The sequence below is a fragment of the Coturnix japonica genome, chromosome 3, assembly GCF_054131305.1.
Source record: "Coturnix japonica strain WE chromosome 3, WE-NBRP24, whole genome shotgun sequence".
NCBI classification, from domain to species: domain Eukaryota; kingdom Metazoa; phylum Chordata; class Aves; order Galliformes; family Phasianidae; genus Coturnix; species Coturnix japonica.
Window position 1 is genome coordinate 46578058 of NC_140665.1, and position 23305 is coordinate 46601362.

At 37.3% G+C, this 23305-nt stretch overlaps 1 protein-coding gene across 3 annotated transcripts in view; it reads left to right on the plus strand.

Moving 5' to 3' along the window:
• PLEKHG1 (pleckstrin homology and RhoGEF domain containing G1) overlaps positions 1–23305 on the plus strand; it is a 124223-nt gene that overhangs the window by 30587 nt on the left and 70331 nt on the right. For 2 of the 3 annotated variants that reach the window (XM_015858099.3, XM_085541492.1), the window contains exon 3: positions 2516–2590. In XM_015858099.3, coding sequence (XP_015713585.2) covers positions 2542–2590 — 49 coding nt within the window. In that variant the 5' untranslated portion in view covers positions 2516–2541. Of the gene's footprint in view, positions 1–2515; positions 2591–3541; positions 3669–23305 lie in introns of those variants that run through there. The other variant, XM_015858100.3, reaches the window with a different exon arrangement.

A 23305-nucleotide genomic window follows, 5' to 3' on the forward strand; every position in this document is an offset into this window, starting at 1 on the left:
TGTGTTCTGTAAGCTGGAACATTTTCTCATGAATTCAGTTATGCTGTGTTAGTGATTCGGACCCCATGTTTAAAGGAAATAAGGTCTTATATTTTTCAAAAAAATAAAAATAAAAATATAATTTTTTTAAAAGCAGGGTTTTAAAAGCAAACCAGTCTACTAAAAGGAACAACAAATCTCTTGAATTAGGACCTCCCAATATGCCTGTTTGGGTGGCCCTGGCTGATTATGGCCTGTGAAAATGCATGGTCATACATCTGAATATTTTTGGTTAGTCTTAAAAGATTTGCCTAATTAAGAAATGTAAACAGTATGGCTGTGTTTATTCATAAGTTATGAATGCCTACATATTTCAGGTTCTCTTATTGGTATGCTCTGTGAAAAACTGCTTAGGCAAAATCACCAAGTACCCCATTTGTGACAGGGATAGATGGGCCAAAGGTGCAGGGGCAATTTAAAGATGTGTCCATAATTATATTAAGAATTTTTGGAAGGATCTAAAAGGAATGGCTTTAATGGTCCTTCGTATGATTGATTCTGAAATCAGTAGTACTAGTAATAATAACCCAAAGTTTGCAACATAGCAATTTGGATAAATGGAGCTTGACTGTTTAGCAAGCGAAGGAGAATTACACGCACTCTTCTACATCTTGCTAGCGAGCTTTTTCTCCAAGCGCTGCTTCTCTGCTGTGTTTTCACATGAGTCCTACATAGCCCTGTTGTGAACCACCACTGCTTTTATATCATTAGTGTGTCAGTAAGTTACTCTCTGAGCATTTTCATAGGGAAGTCTACTTACATATTTACTTTAATTGTATGTAGCTCAAAACAGCCAAATCCAGAAGATAAATAAATGTCCACAGTCTGTTATTTTAAACGTGCAGTACCCTGAATTTGCAATACAGAACAATTTATTTAAAACGTAGAATTTATAGAAATGATTTAATTTAGTTTGAAGTGGATCACAGAATTAGATACAGACTGTTTTTATTGGTGTGATTTCTTAGTTTAAAAGTACTGTAGAATTAACTGGTTTATAGCATCAATCACTGAAGGAGTGTAGTTATGAACTGATGCAAAATTCACAAAAATGTATTGCATCACTGAATGTATAGTGTTGGATGAGCTTGCCAAGTTTTAGAGTTAGTTGATGTATTAATGCTAGCTAACTACCTAGTGATGATAAGCACAGACTATTAACTTGGAGGAATTTGTTTGAGCAATAGACTATTTTTTTTTAATACCATTTGGAGTTTGTGTTCTGTTTTTACGCAGATTTATAAAGTGTTTTTGGAGACTGTTAAGTATTCACAGATCATGTTGAGGGCAAGCTCAATTACTTGCTTTGTGACACTGTCCCATTGTCATTCATGAGCTCAGGTGCACAGACATTTATAAAACATTGTCTAGCACAATATAAGCACTATCACTACTAATTTTAGGGAGAAGAGAGGAAACTTTTTGGCTAGTTCCAAATGCTCAGTGTGTGTCACGTTCTGCAGATGAAACACCTGATTTATTGACAAAGTTGTTTCATTAGTGGTAATTTCTGGGAAAGAGCTGACAAACTTTATCTTGAGGAGAGATGAACTGGCTGATATAGGAAGTCACATGCAGTAGAGTTTCCATCAGCTAAATTTGTATTAGCTGCATTAATGAAATCTTTAGTTGTGTTACTGGATCATAGCTTCACGTGTGTAAAAAAGGTAAAAATATATGAATTTAATATGATGAATATAATTGCCCTGGTTAGCATGCCTGAAATTAAATTACTTAAGAAATCCTACCTTTTTTTTTTTTTTATAGTTCGCAATTATTGCAAACTCAATTCCTTTATTGTTTGCTCATGTAGAAATGTTTTAATTCTAGTTTTGGCGATTGAATTCAGAAATAGGCCTATAAATTTGAGAGCAAAATAATTGAATAGGAAAGAAAATGTCTATCTTTTGTTTTATTAATGTTCAGTCCCTGATTTACTGCAGAATGGGTTGGGGAGGTCTCCCAAACCTTGTGTCTGATGAGTGTCAAAATTCTATGCTGAATCAACTCTGTTGTATCAACAGCGCTAGAAACAGGAAGGCTCAGCAAATTCATTAACTTCAGCAGCACGTGGGTGTAAGCAACTCTTTTGTCCCAATTCATAGATCTCCACCTAGAAACTCTCTTTTTGCTGAAAGGAAATATCCAAGCTTAAAGTCTGAGGTCTACCAGATATAATGAGTGCTTTTAATCTACCACTGCGATGTATAAGATTTATATTTGTGATTTATATGATTTATACCATTTGTGCCTACCTGCCTGTAAATAAATACCACTGTATATTTTCACATCCTCATTACATTTTACCAAACAGTGTTGTAGATGAACTGTAGGGAGCTTTACTTACTTACATATGCTACATCTAAACATGGAAATGATGAAAGGTGAAAATTCATCCTGCATGGGGCAGAGGAGTGTCTTGCTGAAATGTTCTGATTTTGATCGAGATACAATTTATTTTCTTTATGTCTGTTAGGATGTACTGAGCCTGTCTCTGCTGAGATGCCAGATAAAACACCAGGCGGTGCAGAACCTGTCCCCAGGAGTGAAGGTGAGTAGCTTTCTTTCCTTCAGAAACATTTCAATTTCATGAAATGTCATAGTTTTTGAGAAGAATTAAGTCAAAAGCTGTTTATTTTCCTGAAATTTCCTTAAGAGGGAGTTGAAATGGTTTAGTCTGTACATTTTTATTTAAATAGCAGTATATTTTCACTTATTTTTTGTGTAACCTTTCTCCCTCTCCCTGACTCATTGTCCTCGGTAATACTGCAGTCCATAAAGACACCTAGGGACAACCAGCAGGTTGCTGGAATTTTGCCACTAGGAGAGAAGTTCTATCTCTTTTAAATAAAAAGCTTCTGTGAAATAGGGTCCAATTTTTAAGTGGGACACTTAAGTCTCATAAAACCTGAGCTGGCAATCATTAGATGTCTGATACAAAAAGGAACTGAGCATCAGTGACTTCTATTGAAACAGGGAAATCTTGAAGTATTCAAGTGTTCAGTCTCTCTGAGATTTAGACATCTTTGAAATTAAGCAAGTCACAACACTGCCTTGGGGATCTTGTTCAATACCTTGTGAGTTTTAAGCTACTTGCATCTTAAAAGGGTGTTCTGGTATGTAAAAATTGAGCAAATCTTGCAAAATAGCACAAAACCTTCAAGATGGCCACCAACAATGGAAAAGTTTGGAGCAGAGGGATGCTTGTTTACTTGGCTAGATGGTGGCACATGGTTCAAGGGTGGAAAATTAGGGTTCTGAACATACAGATATCTGTATGTTGGCGTACTGGCTTTGGCTGAGATACAGTTCGTTTTCTTCGTAGTTACTGATATGGTGCTGTGTTTTGGATTTGTGAAGGAAACAGTGCTGATAGCGCACTGGTGTTTTAGTTGTTGCAGAACACTGCTTACGTTGAGCCAGGGACATCTTTCCTCCTCATGCTGTCCTGCCAGTGAGGATGCTGCATTTGTACAAGAAACTGAGAGGACAGAACGGGACAGCTGACCCAAAATGATCCAAAGGGATATTCCATACAATATGGTGTCATGCTGAATGGTAAAACTGGAGGAGGAAATTTTCCAGGGCTGTCACTGCTTGGAGAAGAGCTCAGCTTTGATAGACTAGTGGTGAGCAATTTGTTTTCTTAAGGTTTTGTGGCTTTTTTTCTTCTATTTTCTTATTAACTGGAGCACTGGAACAGGTTGCCAGGGAGGTTGTGAAGTCTCCTTCTATGGCAGTATTCAAGACCCTTCTGGATGCTTACCTTTGTGACCTATTGTAGGGAACCTGCTTTAGCAGGAGGGTTGGGCTTGACCTCTTGTGGTCCCTTCCAACCCCTCCAGTTCCATGATTCTGTGTGATTTTGTTTTTCTGTGTGAAATTCTGTAATTGTGGGACGTTGCATTGCTATGCAAGGGACAGCTGTGTGAGTTAAAATTCTTGCTCTTTCTGATTGAACTTCCTCTGCAGCTGCCCATTATGTTTTACTGGTGTACATTCTCAATCTTTTTGTGTTGTTTAGTAGCTGCTGATACCTGCTTAGTTAAGCAGACAAATAATAAAATGTCCTGCAGTTTTTCAGGGAAAGATAAAACTGGAAAGACTGAAAAACTGGAAGGGGAATATTTGCATATATGTGGATTTGAAGAAATGGATTTGTACATATGCACCGATATACACCTAATCTTAAGCAGTGAGGTCTTAAGAAAGCTGTTCCCAGTCATTTGTTTTGAGTGCCAGGCATCTGGCAAGTGCATCTACAGGGTTTCCTGGGCAATGGATGTGAATACATCTGTGCCTTCTTGGGCATGCTGCACTTCATCTTTCATATTTTATCTTCAGAAACCAGCTAACTTTTTTTTCCATCATTTTTGTTTCCAGATAACATTGACGTTCCCTTCCTCCCTGACCTAATATATCAGGCTTTTGATACAGGAATGAGAAACATGAAAAATAGATGAGGTTTTTCCTATGGAAATTATTTTCATACATTTTGAGGTGAATAGTATGTTGGTTTTCATGACACTCTATATTCTATGAGCCACTAGCACGAGGAAAAGAAGCAAAACAGAATAACTAATAGCAACTTGTAATTTTTATCTAGATTGAAGTAACACATCTTCAGGTACTTGGTCAACAAAAGCAGTAATTGACCTAAGTAAAAATTCATACCATAGAATATAATTAATTAAGTATACAGAATAATGTTGTCTCTTCATTTTCAATTTGCATTTATTATTGTATTTTGCTGCATTTATTAGCAAACAATGTTCTTCAAGTGGGTTGTTTTAAAATGTTATTTAACAGAGAGTAGCAAAATATGGGTTAATCTGTATGCTTTACTTTTTAATCACTTACAGAATTAATCTTGTCCTCTTAACAAAATGAAATAATGAATAATAACAAATTTTCACTTAGAGGGGTCATATTTTGTTCCAATTTTAATATTCTCTTCAAGACAAAACATGCTACTGGTATTTTCTCATGATACCAGTTAGAATTTCTACACATTGAAAGGTTATTTCCGTAAATACTTTTAAAGAACATTATGATGTTTGCTCAAAAGAATTGCTAGGCATATTCCTGTAGCTACTCTAGCATTGATGTGTAAGATAAACTTCCATAGTCTTTGATCACATGCATCTCTTTGTTTACTCAGTGCTTATACAGTTTACTAGTAAACAGGAATGTTTCACTGGTCCAAAGTATGACTGAGTCAGGAATCAGGAGTGAGAGTTTAATTCTTTGGGGTTGAGACATCACTGCTAATTATGTGCAAAAGCATTTTTGTGAGTTGTATTAATTATTTCCAGACATCTTACTCCTGATATATATACATATATTTTTTTTTTCCAAAGAAATATTAATTCTATGAGTGGTCTCTAGAAAGGCGTGTTTGTTGTTACAAAATGTCTGTTAACTAGCATTTTGCACTTGTAAGGGTCAAGTTGAGTTGCCCAAGTGTTGGTAAGATAACAGATTATCTGGAAAGTTTTAAAATGTCAGTGTTGCTTAACCTAGCAGTGCCCCTCCCTGCCTCTCACCCACCGACCCACTATTCCTTATGCTCTGGTTAAATCACGAAGCACATAGAAGCAGACAATTGAGAAATGAGTTTCCTGTAATTAAGTTTCTGTAACTTAGTCCTTGACTTGAGGGTCCCCAGTGAGTGGGCAGATTATTTGCTTTACTGCTACCTCTTCTTTCAAACCCTTATGAGTCAACACTTACATTTATAAATGTCACCGCTTGCTTTGCACTGTGTAGGTGAAAAAAAAACCCAAAAAGCAGTACTTGGAGATTCTGTGGTTGCAAAGATGTAGGGGTGTGTGTGTCACATGAGAAATATTTTTCAAGAAGGCTGTGTAGCTATCAAGGAGCAGTAGACAAATGAATTAAAACAAGAAACTCCTCCATAATCCACATATAACTGTTTCTTAACTGTTTTCCTCCAGCAAAGCTATTATATTCTATTTACAATGGATGCATTTAGAACAATGTGCTATGTCAATACTAGGAAGTGGATTGAGTGTATTTCTGTTTTAGCTTGCAAAGGAATTAGTGTTTGTTCTGCTCATGTTTGCTGAATAGTCACTTTTCAACCTGCAGTTTAGTTAACACTTTGCAACTAGACTGTGACAGGAGGATCTCACCCCTTGTGCAAATTCCTCTTCTCACACTTGGAGAGAGGTTTCTGTCATTTGCAGCCCTACTCATAATGGTGTTTGGAGCTGGGCAATTGATCACCTGCAAAAATTAATGGGAATGCTTGTAGATTTCTAATCTACATTATCTTTTGGGGGGAATTATAGTAGACTTTTCATCATGAACTAATGATCTTAGGGTATAAATTTATTGATCGATGGATTAAGAAAATACCTCTGATTCTAAATGGCCTGTGTAAAAACTGAGTACTTCAACTTGTGGATTTCAGATTTTTTTTTATTTTTTTCAGTCATGATACCTTTAAAAAGCTGTTCATATCACAACTAGGACAGGTTGAAAGAAAGAAAATGTTTACCTCAGTAGCTGTTTGGAAGGCTTCTGGGCTCAGGTTTTTGTTTTTTTTTGCAGTTTTAGTCAAATGCCTCCAAGTTTTATTCAGATACTTTGAAGGTTATTCTGGGGAAATCTTTATGAGGTTTTCCCAGTCAGTTTATCTGCTTTTCTGTGCCTTAAGAAGCAGAAATCTTTGAAGAGGAAGATGTGAGGAAGTCAACCTCCCCCAAACACTTCCTTCTCCATCTCTCTCCCCACCTTCTTTCATTAGTTTCCATTAGTTTCCCCAGCTGGACCCTCCCTTATTGTCTTTGTGTTTCGTGCTAGCATCCTGAAGGAAATTTGTGCTACACCTATGCTTTATAAACAGGCACTGACAAATCCCAACAGACAACAAGGTGACATCATTGCAAAGCTTCCTATAGTAACAGCAATGTTTTTCCTTGCATTGTGTACCTGATGACACTAGTGAGAGCCAACCAGCTGTTACCGTTATTTGTGGTAACACTCATTTAGCTTCATAATCCGTCTGACATATGTTTGCATACTATTTTGGCTGTAATGTGTGATGTGTTGCACAAAGAGAACATGCAAGCACAGCCATGTGAGGCTTCCAGCTGCCTAATGGATCACAAGCCTAGATGAAGAAAGTAGCACAGTTTATTCCTCTGCTAAGACTGATTCCTTCATGCCAGAAGAAGTCCAGGTTAGTGGATGCTAAGTGTTGCCTCCTGTGCAAAGCTTCAAATGCTTTCACTGGGTACATGTCAATGAAATGGTGTTTTTATGTTGTCCAGAGAAGCTGTGGCTGCCCCATTCCTAGAGGTGTTCAGGGTCAGGTTGAATGGGGCCCTGGACAGCTTTATTTGGTGGGGGGCAGTCCTGCCCATGGCAGGGGGAATCTAAATGAATGGGCTTTAAGGTTCCTTCCAAGCCAAATCTTTCTAGGATTCAATGAACTGAGGTAATAGTGCAGTGTAGGTTTGATAGTTTATTGCTGGACTGGGACAGGAGCAAAAATATCAATGCACTGTTGGGTGGTGATTGTATAACTGGCTTACCTACTCCTGTTCTCTGAAAGTTTGTTTTTATTCCTTTCTCCTTTCTATGTTTACTGCAGCTTGTTACTTCCTAACTGAAGGGAAGAAACATCCAGAATAAACAGCGTTGACTGTGAGACTTATAGAAACACCCTGTGCTGTTACGTGCAAAAGGACTTGTGGCCATTCAATAACATTAGATATTTGAGATTTGACAGAAAAGGTTATAACTGTTTATTCAGAAGGTGTCAGGTTTACTGCCATGCCAAAGATAGTGTAAATGTAGAAATGCATGTGAGTTGAAGGGGAGACCAGATAAATTTTTGAGAAAGAGCTCCAAATAGAGAATCCACTACAGAGTAAGGAAATCCCTTTAGTTGAAATTACTAAGAAGTTAGAAGAATGCTAAGATGAAATATAATCAAAGAATTATAGAATGGTTTGGGTTGGAGGGAAGCTTTAAGATTTTTATCTATTTCCAGCACCCCCTGCTATAGTCAGGGACATCTATGCCTAGACCAGGTTGCTCACAGTCCCATCCAGCCTGGCCTTGAATGCTTCCAGGGAGGGGACATTCACAACCTCTCTGGACAATCTGTTCCAGTGTCTCACCACCCTCACAGTAAAGAATTTCTTTCTAATATCTAGTCTAATTCCACCCACTTCCAGTTTAAAGCCATTTCCCCTCATCATGTCACTATACACCCTACAGCTTTCCTGTAGGGCCCCTTCATGTACTGGAAGGCCACGATAAATGCTATGTTCTTATTGTCCCCTACAATGTAATCTTCATGTTCTAGGTTATTTTTCATTAGTTACTATTCATAGTCTGATTTTTGTAGCTTTGTTTAATCCCTAGAAATTCATACTTTGAAGGACGACCAAGTGTCTGTATGAGGACAGCATCTGAAATTCTTAACCCTAGGGCTGGTGAAGCCTAGCAAGTTTGAAATCTGATTCAGAAAGGGAGAAAAGCAGAAGGGCAGGGAATCTGGGTTTTGTATTTCAGATTCCTCACTGCTGTCTAAGTCACTGGGCCATGCTAGATTCTACTTTTATTCTAAGCTGCCAACAGGATGTTATCTGGTTGTTCTCTTCATGCTTCCTGAGCTCAGTGGGTTGGAGAGGGGGATCAGGCAGCAGCGGCTGTAGCAACCTTCATCTCAGGCAATGAAGGGTGATGAGAGACAGACTGTTCTAGGCTTTGTGAAATGATAGGTTACAGTAGAGCCTGCTCTTCACCAGGATATGCAGCTGTTGTAATGTCCTTTTTAAGTCACAGGCTACAAAGCTTAGCTATTAACTGGTATACTAACTTGTTCTTTGGGTGCTCAGCTTTTCCAATGCCACCCTGGTTGGCTGGTGTTTCAGTGGTCTGCCTGTTTTGTTCCTTCAGTCAGGTAAAGAAGGTAAAGAAAGTTTATTGTGGCCTGAACTGTTTAAACCTGAGCTCTGGAAAATGGTGAGTGGTGCAGTTTTCGTTTGTTTGTGTTTTAGCTTTTATTGATGATTCCACTTTTAAAGAAATTTTTCTTGTATCTCAACAGTTATTAATTCATAGTTCTAAAGCAATTAAGGAGTGTAGCACTTGAGTTTGGTGCATTTCTTGCTTTTGTATAAATAAGTTATAAAAATAGTGTTTTATGATTTATGAATACTGTGTACATATTAACTAACTATGAGTAATGCAATGCACTGAATGCAGCTTGCATGAAGCAGTCAAATATGAACTGATATGAGGGTTGTTTCTTTAAAGCTTTTGGCCTAATTTACTTCCAAATTGACAATCCAAGATGAGAGAAGTCTGAAACAATTCAAACATTTTTGAAGGAACTGAGGTTCCTTCTTAAGGTGAAAATTTTAACTCTATGACTCTCAGTTTTACTGCGTTTACATAATAAACAACTCCACCCTCAAACTGCACCACAAACAAAGCCTAAAGGTAAAACACATGGATACTGTAGAGGAGTTATCAGCATTCACCTTCCTGATCAGAACAAAAATGTTGTTTTCTCCATTGCTCTTAAAGGATGATTGGGGCACAACAGAAACAGGACCAAAGATTTGTTTCTGTGTGGCTGCAAAAGGTGGGACGCACCCAGGGTCCTGTCTCCTTCCCAGCTCCTGTACTAGCCATATGCTGCTCCTTGCTCTACTTAACTGTTTTCTCTGAGAAACAGGCAAACCCATTTGTCTGTCTTCTTGCCTGTCATAACTGATAGCTTTTCACCTGCACATCCTTTGTAGAATGGATCCCATCTAGGCAAATGCCGGGCCACTGGGTTTTAAAGAATGAGCTCTTTGATTATTATTTTTTCTCACTCTTCCATTTTACAGTACAGACATGTGTAGAGATATTTTTTTCTCAAAGACTCTGTGTCTGCAAGTATGGGAAAGTAACTGGTGCTTCATGTACAAACTGAGCATTCTTCTAATGATGGTTAAATCTTCAGTGTTCCATGGTGGTGATGGGGGAACATTTCCTTTCATTGAAGATATCCATCAAGAATGATCAAGTTTCTAATCATTAAATTCATTAATTGCTTTAAGCTTAGTAATGTATACAGAAAATAATTAAACGATAATTAGTGATTGAATTCTTCATAAATAGCAAATTCCATTTTTGCTTTATGCTTAGTGTCTGCTTTGCTTACATCTCCAGAACTTGCTGCTGACCCTAAAAGTTATTACAGGTTTATAGTTCTTTCCATGCTTAAAAAGAGTTGAACTACCATTACAGTTCCCAGAGAAAGACCTTGGATAGAAAATAGGCTGTGATGACTTTGTTACGCTATAATCATGCCTGAATGTGACCTGGAGTGAAAATGCAGAAGTCTCGTTCTGTGATTAAGAATGTTGGTAGTATACTTCATATCTGCTCTTTCTAGGTCAGGCATGATAGCCATTGCTTCCCCTGGGATTTCTTTACGTGCGGACTTCGTCATCAGTCACTTTTTGTTAAAGCCATTATTGTTTATTAAATTACTCTTTAGCAGTACTTAGAGCACCATAGAGTGACGTAATTATCATGGAAATTATCTTATAAATTCTGATATAAATTGGTTTCCCTATCCAGTGTCTTGTTGAGTGGAAACATGAACAAGAGAAAGATCCCCAAACTTTTGTTAACTGCACAGGATTTATGTCCAGAAAGTGAGTGACAGTAGCAGTTAATTTTTCTGTCAGTGTTTAACACAGCATTAGGATGTAAAATAGATTTAAGTACTCTAAAGACAGTAGTTTCTTAAATAAAAATTAATTTTAATTCCTCCTGAAGTACATTTAAGATTTCATCCATATTTTTTCTTCCTTCTTTATTAAACTGACATGCTACAAATTTGTTTTGCAATTCACAGATTCCCCGATCCTTAGCCAGCTTTAAAGGATGTTGAAGGATAAGAGGCAAGTTATCTTATTAACCTAGGGGGAACTACAACGCTTATCATAAATTAGGTTGTGATGGTTACATTCTTTCATCTTGAGGTGACTTCAGCCTTAAAGCCAAGAGATACAAGGTATTAAGGATACAAGGACATTTTGCTCTTTTGGAATCATGGAATCGTAGAATCATTTGAGTTAGAAGGGACTCTAAAAGGCCATCTAGTCCAAATCCCCTGTAATGATCAGGCAGCACAAGTACCTCCCATGTACTTACTGCTTTACTTTGAAAAACCTTGGCAAGACTGTTAGAATCAATTGTCACTCAAGAGTTGGTTGATTGGTGTGCGCCTGTTGTGTTTGTTGCTGCTTTTATCTTTTAGTCAGCTCATTATATATCCAGCAGTAGTTTCAGGCTATGCCAGTAACACTAGAAGTGGGCTGAGATGCCTTAAAGTATCCTAAGTTTAGAGAGATTAACACAGAGGAAATCTCAGTTGCTAGGTTTTGCTTTTTTAATTGGCTCCCCTTAGTTTAATTGAGCTTAAAAAGGGGGAAATTGTTGCTTGCTGACAGACAAGGAAGGGAGCTAGCTTTGATGTTTTATGAGCAATAAAATATTAATAGAAACTTTTCACGTGTTTGAATGATACCTCAGATAATTGAAGTCAGTTTCTTGAAGCGTCAGCAAACTGGCAGCCTGATTGCAGCACTATTGAAATACTTACGGCAGAAGTTAAAGAAGGGTAAAGGTGGGAGATTTGTTCCTGTTATGCTATTTCCAGGTCCTTTAATGGTCTGGGCAAGAGACTGAGTGCATAGGAGGCTTCTAGTCTTGAAATTAAAGCCTTGATATGTCCTGGTAACTGCTCTGGTCAGAACATGCTGTGAAGCTAATTGTGTAATTCAAGACATTAAAAATTACCAAATCCTTTGAAAATAGTAACTGTTCTTATTTTGGCTTTTTGGAACAGTACTTAATACAAAATGCCATTATGCTCATCTTGGCAGCAGTCCCCACAATGCATATTTCACAGAATAGTTCAAAATGGACACAATTCCCAGACGCAATACACAATTTTATTCTCATGCCTATGAAATGCACTCTGTACTTCAGACAGTGGAAGGACTAAGAAACAGTTCAAGGTGATAAGAACCTGGACATAATCTCTACTCTAGCAAGTCGGGACTCTTGGAGATCACTGGGAAAGCCAAGCAATCCAAGTTATTTGGGTTCTGTTATGTCTAGCTTCTGTCAAGACAGTTGTGAGGCACATGCCTCCTCTCATGTCTGTTTGTAAGAAGGGTTGTTATCAGTTTATATGGTTGTAGTTTTCACTGTGAAAAAAGTGTTGTGTTGATGGTTAAGTCTTATCTCACGAGAGGGTCTGCCTTTAATAATGAAGAGCAATATTTTAAGAATCATGTAAAGCATTAGGTTAATCGTTGGGGAATTTTGCTTAGTGTCTGGCCAGAAGACTGTTCTGTCTAGTCATATCCAAAGCAGACCAGTGTTTCTAAAGATGTGATGTCCTGTCTTGCATTTTGTTTTGTTTAATTAAATAGACAACCAGTAGGCAAAAGGAAATCCTTGAAGAAGATAGAACTTTGCTTTGACTCTCAGAAAGAAAATGGTTGCATTTCAAGATTTGTCCCCAATCGGGTTCCCTATCCCCTGAGACAATCTTGCTTAAGATTAGATTCTAGCCCTAGGAGCTGCCTAGGCATTCTAAATGAAGCACAGAGACCAACTCCTTTGGGCCTTAAGTGTAAGTACCTACATATAATAAATACAAATCCATTTTTTTCTCTCTGACCTTTAGGTGGATTTTTTGAGGGTTTGCTGTTGTTGTGGTTCCTCCCCCCCACCCCCCTTACCCCCTTACCCCCCCATCTGAGTGGTAGTAACATCAATTCATGTTTTTAAATGCTGCCTAAAGCCTCATAGGCTTTCTACTTCCAAAGAAGTGACAGCATTAATCAGAGGCACTGGCCTACTCTTACAGCACATGGCTTTCGAGTGGAAAAATGAAGGTGCCCAAGAGTTGTGTTCTTCTCAGTCTGACCACACACATGTTTTGTGAGATGCTAAAATAGGCAAAGTATTGTGAAAGATTTGTTCTATGTCAACTGTTAGATATGTGACAGAAGATTTTCTTGAGTTTGAATTCAGTCATAAACTTGTTGCACAAAAATATTTATGAATAATGTCTGATGCTTATTATAAAATCCTATTTTTTACTCAAGTGAAATGTTCAGCAGTTCTAACAGCACAAATGCATTCCTGTTGTCTGCTACACTGATTTCTTTTCATCAAGGACGGGAACTGTGCAAAACTGATAGAGCTGTGACCTTAACTGAGACCATGTAGTGTCAGGGCTATGGGAGAGTGAACCAAACCCACCAGAATTACCACTTGTTTCTGGGTGCAGTGTGTGTTGTGTGCTCCTTTTTATGAACAGACATAATAAGAGGTTGAGCCTTTGTTTATAGGGCAGGAAATTCTTCCTGTCTGTGTTCTACTTCAGCTTGATTGCTTTTTATTTTATTTTGTTTTCATAAGCCTTGATGAGGAGAGTCTGACTCAGATTTTTTACATTCTCTCTCTCTTTTTTTTTTTTTTTAGACAGAGCATTTAAATGAAATTTTGTTTTCTTATGGCTCTCTTTTTTCTTCCCCATTGTATTTCTCTCTTCTGTTCCTCTTTGGTGCATTTAGATCTGTGTGGTATTTTCTGAGGCCCCTTCTTTGGCAGGTGGAAAAATCAGAGTTTTACTGAGGGGGAAAAAGCAAGCCATGCACAAAACCAAACTAAAACAAAAAACTCAAGGTGTACAAGCCTTTACATTTTATGAATTTAAAAGTCCTGGCACTACTGTTGTGACTCAAGTGTATGATACCAAAATTGAAACAGGCTTGCACTTATCTATGGTGGGAAAATGTCACTGCATTGTTGCTGCTTCTGAATATGGACAAATAAAGTACTTTTATAAAATTGTCAAAGTTTATAGGTGTATTTACTTTACAGCTACTTTTATAAGCTATCCACACCCTTCTCTGCATGTGAATGAAAGAACTCAAAAGGACACACTGATAATGTCATACCAGGAAACCTTTAATGTAAGACACAGAGAATGGATAGGGTGGGGGACAAGAAAAAAGCTTGGGAAAAAATCCTACTGAAGGCAATAGATGGAGGAAAAAATAGGCAAACACTTTTGTAAGCTCTGATATGCTACTTGATTCCTTGGTTCAATGTCTGAACCTTTGCAATTCTTCAAGAAATTAATGTGAATTAAAAAGCAGGAAAAATAAAACAAAAGTACAAGCAAAAGCACTGAAAACAAATCAATAACAACAGCAAAATAACAACAAAGAATTGTAAGTCTTCCAGAGCTGAAAGTACAGTTGTTGATCAGAGTAGATCTTACATAATCATTTTTGGTTAAATCAGATTCTGGCAAATTTCCTTATGTCTGGATGTATTCAAGCACTCTGTTTTGCAGACTGAGTTTGTAACTAATTTACAATATATGAAAATCCTAATTCAGTAATTTTAGCCTGAGATTGCTTTTACAATGTGTAAAGAAGCACAACTAATTGATATTTCAATGTATATACTGGATTTAATTTTTGTTACAGTATAGTTCTTGAAGTAGCTTTTCCACTTAAGTGTCAAGTCCAGTTACTGTGTATTTCACCTGAAACACTTTGTAACAGGAAAGTTTTGAAGAACACATGACATTTGTACTCAACTGCCTATAGTATCATATAAGTCATATTCAAAAGATTGTCCACTCATTCCCCAACCGAACAGTATCTTTCAAGTCTTGGATTCAAAGTGCTTAATCTGACTTCAATGCATAGTGCTCCTGCACAGCAGACATCCTTACCAAGTTCAAGTTTATAAAGGTCTGTAAAATCATTACATATGATACATTCTATACATGAAGGGGATTATATGAATACTTTTGAAACTTTTTATTTCTAAGTATAAGGCTAAGATTTTAACTGCTGAATAATTAGTGAATCTTTGCAACCTAAAGGCCTACATTGCAAAAGTTGTTTGTTAGTTGGTTAGTTTGTTTGTTTTTCACTGTACCATACTTCCTTTTAGAAATAGTTTTTAAAGTAAAATCTTGCTCTGGAGAATCAAGCATGATAAAGAGAAATTAATTATATTGTGAATTCAGTCATTTCTTTAAAATGTGTCTTATGTTAAGCTTCCAACAGCAAACTTTGACCAAAGAGATGGTTGTTGCTCTCAGGGGGGCTCTTCTGAACTGTGTAAGTTGAATGGCTACTGTCTCATCAATAGACTGAATGCTGTTATACACCCAAATAAAACAAAAGTTGCCTTTATTTATTTATTTTCACAAGAAATCCACTTGGAATAGCCTATTGTACCCTCCCGGTTAATGCAGATGTTAGGAATTCCTTTCTACTGACATGGAAGAATGGCTAATCCAGGTCAGTCAGTACCTTGTAATTAATGCACATTCTTTCTTTCTTCTCTTTTTTTTTTTTTTTTTTGCTTAGGTAGGAAAAGGGAAGGGGGCAGGACAGTCCCTTGTTTAAAGCTCTTAGCAAGTACAAAGTGATTTTGAAAGCTGTGAATGGAGTTCAGGTTGCAGAATAAATTCATGCAAAACTAGTAAATAAAAGAGGCTTTTTTTTTTTTGCATAAGAAAATTAAATCTGCATTTGTTTAATTGTTATTTGTCTTTGTTTCTGTGGACTCTTTTTTTTTTTCCTTACTCTTTCACTCTTTTTCTTTTTCAATCTGTACTTTACGAACAGTATCTTACATTAAAATAGCTGTCTCTCAGGATCTTTGAAGGGGTTAAGGGAAAGCAAGACATACAAAAGCTACTTTGAGCTCATTTTGTTACCTTGACCTTTGGATGTTATTGATATGGTCATCTGTGATCATGGGTATTGTAGCAAAATTACAGTCTGAAACAGAGGTCCAGATAGGAAATGATTCTGTAATTAGGATAAATAGTGCTGAATCTGATGACTTAAGATCACTTCTGTACTTAAATCACAGTTGTAGTTGCAAGTCTATCCTGCCTTGAGTCTTTTCTCAATATTTTGGCTAAGTACTTTAAAACCTGGATAAACAGATCAGCTGAGCATTAGGAGAATGGGATTCAATTCTTCTGGTTTCCTTTCTGTGGCACCTCACAAAAGAAATGCCTCAGAGATGAGAGGTACAGCTTCAGTAGACTGGGAGGTGGATATGCTGCTTTAAATAGATATCCTACTTTGTTTGTATATGTTTTACTGAATATCTCATTAACAATACAAGGGAGATTTTTTGTTTGTTTGTTTATTTGATTTTTAAATACATCTCACTGAAATCTAAATACCAAATAAATCTCGAAAAAAATCTCAGGTATTTAAATTGGAATGGTTAGGTGGTATTCGGTTAGGAATAAATTGGTATGGTTAGGCTGCAGTTGGACTTGATGATCTTCAAGGTCTTTTCCAACCTAGGTAATTCTATGATTCTATTCAGAAGAAAAAATATTTGTGGCCTTCTTGTTAAGCAAATAGAAAATACGTGCTCAGCTCTTGTGTGTGATCTAGCTTAGAATAGTAATAATGATAATAGTAATAATTACTATTAATTTGCATGTGAATGTTATGAAGGTCATTCAAATCTGAAGTGGATTGTTCTAGTGAAATTTTGAAAGTTAGGCTAGTAAGACATTAGTGAATTAATTCCTAGAAGTCAAATAAGAAAACTCAAAGAAACCCAAACCAAACCAAAACACACACAAAAGCCCACACAGAAAACCTCCCACTTCTGAAATATTGTGTAGCTGTGTAGCTTTTACATGTGTATTTACATGCAGTATTATTTGCTTCTTCAAATTACTTAAGTGTTTTAGCATAACACATGTTGTACATATGACAGTGATTGAATCATATATTAAAATAATAGCTTGTGCATTTGCTTGTTCACTGAGTCCTAATTAGGAGTTAAATTGCTGAAAGTTTCAATAATAGATGATTCTTGCTTGAGGGCCATGAAGATAATTGGAGGTCTAGAACACCTCTCCTATGAAGAAAGGTTGAAGAAGCTAGGGTCTCTTTAGCTTCAAGAAAAAAAGGATCTAGGGAAGACCTCATTGTGGCCTTCCAGTATTTGAGTGGAGCTTATAAGCAGGAGCAAGGCAAGCTTTTTATGTGGGCAGTGATAGGATAAGGGGGATTGGATTTACACTAAAGGAATGGAGATTTAGGTTACACGTTAGGAAGAGATTCTGTACTCAGAGTGTGGGAAGGCAGTGGCACAGGTTGCCCAGAGAAACTGTGTGTGGCCCCATCCCTGGAGGTGTTCAAGGCCAGGTTGGATGGAGCCCTGGACAGCCTGAGCTGGTGGGGGGCAGCCCTGTCCATGGGAGGAGACTGAGACTGGAGAATCTTCAGGGTCCCTTCCAACCCAAAATGTTCCATAATTCTATTCTAAGTATTTGTTATATTTAAATCTTTTACTTCTTTTCACCTGTCCTCTTCCATTAAAAAAATGATAAATTAGTCAAGCTACATTTATTGGATATCACAGAATCACAGAATTATCAAGGTTGGAAAAGACCTAGAAGATCATCTAGTCCAACCATTACCAATACTTCCAGACTAAATCATATTCCTCAGCACCACATCCAAGCGTTTCTTGAACACTCCCATGGTCGGTGACTCCACCACCTCCCTGGGCAGTGCATTCCAATGTCTGACTACTCTTTCCGAAAAGTAATACTTCCTAATATCCAGCCTGAATCTCCCCTGATGCAGCTTAAAACCATTCCCTCTAGTTCTATCACTGATTACACGAGAGAAGAGGCCAACCCCCAGCTCACTACAACCTCCCTTCAGGAAGTTATAGAGAGCTATAAGGTCTCCTCTGAGCCTCCTCTTGGAGGCAGCGTATTGTGGCAGCACCCCTGCATCTGTCTTGTTTTTCTGCAAAGGTCTGACACTATCTTTTGAGACTTTAAGTTGCAGACCAAGTTGTAATGTAAAATACCAAGATCATTTTTTTTAATCATTATTGGATGCTGAGGTCAGAATACTGCTGAATAGCCTGGTGCTACAGATGTTGTAGTATTTGACATGCTGCCTGATTTGCCAACTTTGTTTACCACTGTGTTTATTACTACAATTAGAATTGATGCACTGATTTTAGTTAAAGATTCTGAAGAAATCACTTTTAATTTTCTACTTAAAATGTGTCATTTTTGAAGGACTAATATAGTACCTTGGAATATGAGTGACTGAAGCCAAGTGGTGAACTACAAGCTCTGAGAACAACAGCAAAAACTGTAGGAACTTTCTCTTGAGGTGCACACATACAAAGAATCTATCTGTTGTCCATCTTGGGTCACTCTCAGCTGTACAGCAGGACTCTGTCACTCCTTATCCAAGGCCCAATCTCTGTATTAGTCATTAGGGACTTAGCTTTTCTCTTAATTAGCCATTGAATGGTTAAGCAGTCTGTCAGCCAGTTGAAAACAGCCATCTGTGTATGCTTATGTAAATCCTGTTCTGTTTCCAGTTTCTAAGTCTGCATGGAAGACTCTGACTTTAGAGGTGCTTTGTTTTGTTGTGTATATTTGCTTGATATTGGGGCCCTGCTGAAAATCATTTATAGTAATTTCATTATTGCACTCTGTATTTTCATCTTCCTTTATCCAGTTACAGGCTCCAACAGCACAACTGGATTTTGCATGTGTAAGAAGGCATCTGAGCTGATTGTCACTCATGGGGCTTACGTATTGTTTTATGCACATAAATACCACTGTTTTTATGTATTATATTACTTAATATTTCTGTGCTGTGTCCTTGTACTAACACTATGACATGATCATGACTGATAACACGGAGTGGTTTTCTGAAGCCCATTCAAGGTATTTTAAGGTACTTTGAGATGTTTATGTCAAGTACTTAGGCTTAAACAATTTAAGGATTGCTTAGAGGCAGACATGCTGAAGACTAGGGGCTTGTTTGGTTTCTTATGAAAGAGATATGATTACATGACTCAAGTAAGCAGATAAGAGGGAACTGAGGTTCTGTTTTCACCTACCTCTGCTTGCTTTCCTATGATATTTCAGGAGCAAAACCAGAAGGGAACAGCTATATTATTATTATTTTTAATCCAGTCTGTTTAGCCATCCCCAAGCCAACTTGCTATGAAGCTTTTCAGCTGATTGTCCATGTCAGTTATAAACATCCTGCAGGGTAAATCATGCTTAGTGCTGTGGATTTGTCCAGCATTTCCACACAGAGGCTGAATTTAAGATTAATATAGAACTTAGTAACATGTTCTGCTTTCTGCACCTGAACAAGTGACTTTAACTCCTTTTCCTCCTTTGTTTAGCTAACTGTGTGCTAATGAAAAGGAGTTCATAGAACCAAGCGATAAAAATACTTTACCTCTGAAATAGCTGAGAGGCCGTTCCTTTTCCAGCTGGGGCAACATGATATTCTAATGCTGTGTTACATAAAGACATAAATGACAGCTCTATACAGAGCGATGTGCGCGGCCTGCAGAGGGAAAGTGTTTTCATTGGCTTGAGGGCCAGCCTTTGAAATCTGTATGTGTATACTTCCTTGCCTGTGATACTTAAACAAGTCCCTGACTTACCTCATAGAAACTCAACTGCATTAAAGGAAGCTCATAAGCAGGACCTTCAACCTGTTGTCTTGGAAGAGTTTCCTCTTCTTTATTTCTTTTTCCTTGTTCAGTACTTAATGTTTTACTCTGCCAACTTCCTTCTCTATTCCCCACTTTGAGATCTCATCCTGGGGCAAATAGAAGTAGCTGTCAGTTTAAATCTGTACAGACTACTGTCTCTGTGCTGTTGTGAAGCTCTTTAATACCTACTGTTAGTACTGTTTGATGGGGTGTTTATTTGCAGGTGGAGAAAAGTAAGTTCTGAATAGAGCATAACACTGAAGATTCAGTATCATTAGCAGAAGAAAGGTAGTTGTCATTTCATCAACAGATTGAAGCATCCCAGTCTGCAAATAGTCAGTGTGCAAATATGTCAAGGAGGTTAAAAAAACAACAATAAACCTCTGAAAATGCATCTATAGAGAGGGAAAGACAGGGGACCCTGTTCTTATTGCAGAGGCTGGGAAGTAACATAAAGAACTGGATTTGCTTATGGAACATAATACAGATCTATGGGTTTTGAGGAATGACTTCTTCGTTCAAAGTCCTAGGATTGTATTTACTGATTATTTAGTACAATTGTTTTCTTCTGGCTAAAATGCTGTACTCAGCTCAGTTAATCTGTCGTACAGTATTTTAATAAAATCTATGGTTATGATCCCTACTCTCTAAGTGTCTCTGCTTTCTAAAGCAGAGCAAACACCAACTTTTATTTCAAGGTGCATTCTCAGTGACGTTTTTCTTTTTTAACAGTATTTGTTCAGTGGTTGACATAGTCCTCTTTAAAAGTTTTTTTCTTTTTTTTGCTCACTTGAGCGTGTTCTGTCTGGCTACCATTGATTTTATCGCTCATTCATAACTGGGAAACTCAACACTGAAGTCAAACACATTTGAGTTTCAGATCCAGACAAGGTTTCTTGTCATTGTGTTTCCATCTTGCTTTGTGCAAACAGGTAGTACTTTTGTTGGCTATTCTATACAGCAATTGCATTGAAAGCATTTGAAGCCAATTTTTTTTTTTTTAAAATTTTTTTTTTCCCCAAAGTAAACATTCTGCGGCCAGGAGGGCTTAATTAGTTCAGATACCTTGACTGCTGGTGCAATTTCTTATCTTGAAAGCAGTATCCACTAACAAATCCTTTATTTATGTTGAGCTTTGGAATTTCCCTTGAAATGCCTTCTTGCAAACTCTTCCCTATTAATGAAAAGTGAACGGACTGTCAGGCAAAGAGTGAGGCTGCAGGTAATCAAGTTAACTATATATGTTAATGCAGGTTTCTCCTCACCAATGGCTGATTGGATGCTTGTGATTAACTTCAGAAAGTGCTAGTGTCATGCTTATTCCTGTGTTGTGCTTTGTTACCCTTTGTTATACCATTTAAGAAAAGAATCTTCTGTTTACGCATGGAAGCACTGAATTTGTTAATCAAATATCTAAGGCTATGTTTTCAGTGCTAGAAAGAAGGGAATTGTTAAACCACAATGGCTGTGATAGCAATCTCAGTGTGAAATCCTAGTGGGCAGGTAGATTTTTTTTCCTCTAAAGCAAGCTGAGATCACTGTGTATTCTCCATTTCAGCCTGAACAAAACAGTAGCTTATTTCCTTTTTACAATGGTGAAACTAACTCAACTTTATTCTCTTGGCAGAAAAAGGTATCATTTTATTTTGGTTTTGGTAAATTCTTAGCCCCATTGTAAAATGTTCTTTCTTGTTACAGGAATAAAGGTAAACCTAGAGAATCCTGATAGAATGTCTGAAAAAGAAAATCTGTGAAACCGTTAGGTTCTGTTTCTCAGGTTTCTGGTTTAATAATAGTATATGATTGCACTGACAACTGGTTAATTTGAGAGTATCATGTCATAGGAAGAGAAAAGGAATATGTCAAAAGTTGCTGCTTTCTTTTCTTCATATTGTGTTAAAGCTTGTGTGTGTTGGATCAGTGTAACTGAAGTACCCCTTTACAACTCTGTCTGCTGTTGAGGTCTGACTTCTTGCAATAAAGTTGAGTCTTTAGCCTGGTCATCAGATTAAAGAGATGAAAGTCAGGAGAAGAACTGAACATGTGAGGTGTGTGGTAATGTGATGGAGAGAGTGAAGAACCAGGCAAGACTATGCCAGAGGTCTCCATGGAGGGTTCTGTGGATTCAGTGGTCATGGTATCGTGTTTGGTCACAGTGTTGTGTGTAGTGACCCAAACATACAGAAGTCATTTTTTTTTTCACCCACAAATAACAAAGGAAGAATTTCCCCATAGCTTTTTTATCACATGCTTTTCTCACACTCCTACTGCCATAGCTGGAAATTCAGTCATTCCCAGTGTAATGTGAGGAAACTGGGAAAACCACTGTCCCAGAGTAAACCCTCATAATGTGTATCAAGGTTGTTTTTACAAGTGGTTATCCAATAGAGGTTGTTCAGGGACATTCAGCGCTGATGTGCAAGGTAATACTAGTGTGCAAGTAGACAAAAGAACAACTATCATAATTATCAGCATCATCAGCTTCGCTGACGGACAGTAGATCTTGAGAAGAGCCAGATTGTCAAGAAAGTCTTCTTTCACATTGTGTGCAGAAAAAGAGATGATCAGATCCAATCTTTCAGTTCAGCTCATTTTAAGCAATAACATGTATTTGCGTAAGAATTAGGTATCAACTTACCTTAGATGTTTCCAGGCAGCTATTGCCTTGGCTACAGCTGGCAGAGAAGTGGAAGTCAAATGTGACTTTAAATCTGATGAAAGCAAGTGCTCATGAATGTTATTTTTGCAGTGAGTTTAACATGTAAGGGCAATAGAGAATGTGCCTGCACAGAGGCATGTAACTCAGGATGGACTTGTTCAGGTCAAAGGGAAAACTTCAACAGTCAACTTCTTTTTTTTCACACTACCAATGCACAGTTCTGAATTTAATACTGTAAGACTTGAAATGAAAAGAATGAATCAACTCCAGGGAGAGATGTTATAATTTTCAGTATTAAGTCTCTTGTGGAATGGAGTCTGAGATCTTTGTTTTTTATCAGGAAAAAAGGTCATAACCTCATCAGGCATTCCCTCCCTTCCTCATCTCTCCCCAAAGGTACAGTACTCTTAATTGCTTTTGGCTGAGAAAAGCTATGAGGAAGTTGGGGAATATGTTTTATTTTATAATGTTGTCAGTAGTACGAATGAGTTCATAACCTAAAATTACAAAGATGTTGGTTATAAGGGTGTATCTACTGCAGTTTTTGTTTCCATTTCTTTAGCTTGTACAGTGCAAACAGTGATAGATACATGATTAACATGAAGAAATTGAAATTTTTGTAAATGCTTAGAACTACTTATCTGCCTGTTTCTTACCAAAATCAGTAAGCTTCTCTGTGCATTAGCCTGATGTAGTGTAATACTGATGACTCTGCACGTGGTCCATATACAGCATAAAGAAGTTTTAATATCTCTGCTAGATGTGTGTTAAAATAAATTTAACAAGTAAACAAAAAATGCAGTATCTAACTTAGTATTTCATTTTTTTTATTTAAGACAGCAAGAAAAATAAAACCAAACTTTTAAACCTTTCTTTCTGCGATATTATGTTTATTTTCTGGATCAAGACCGTCCTAATAGTTTGTCATCAACTTAGCACTAAACGTGGAATATAGTCAAGCAAAGATGCTGGAGATGTAGTAGACCT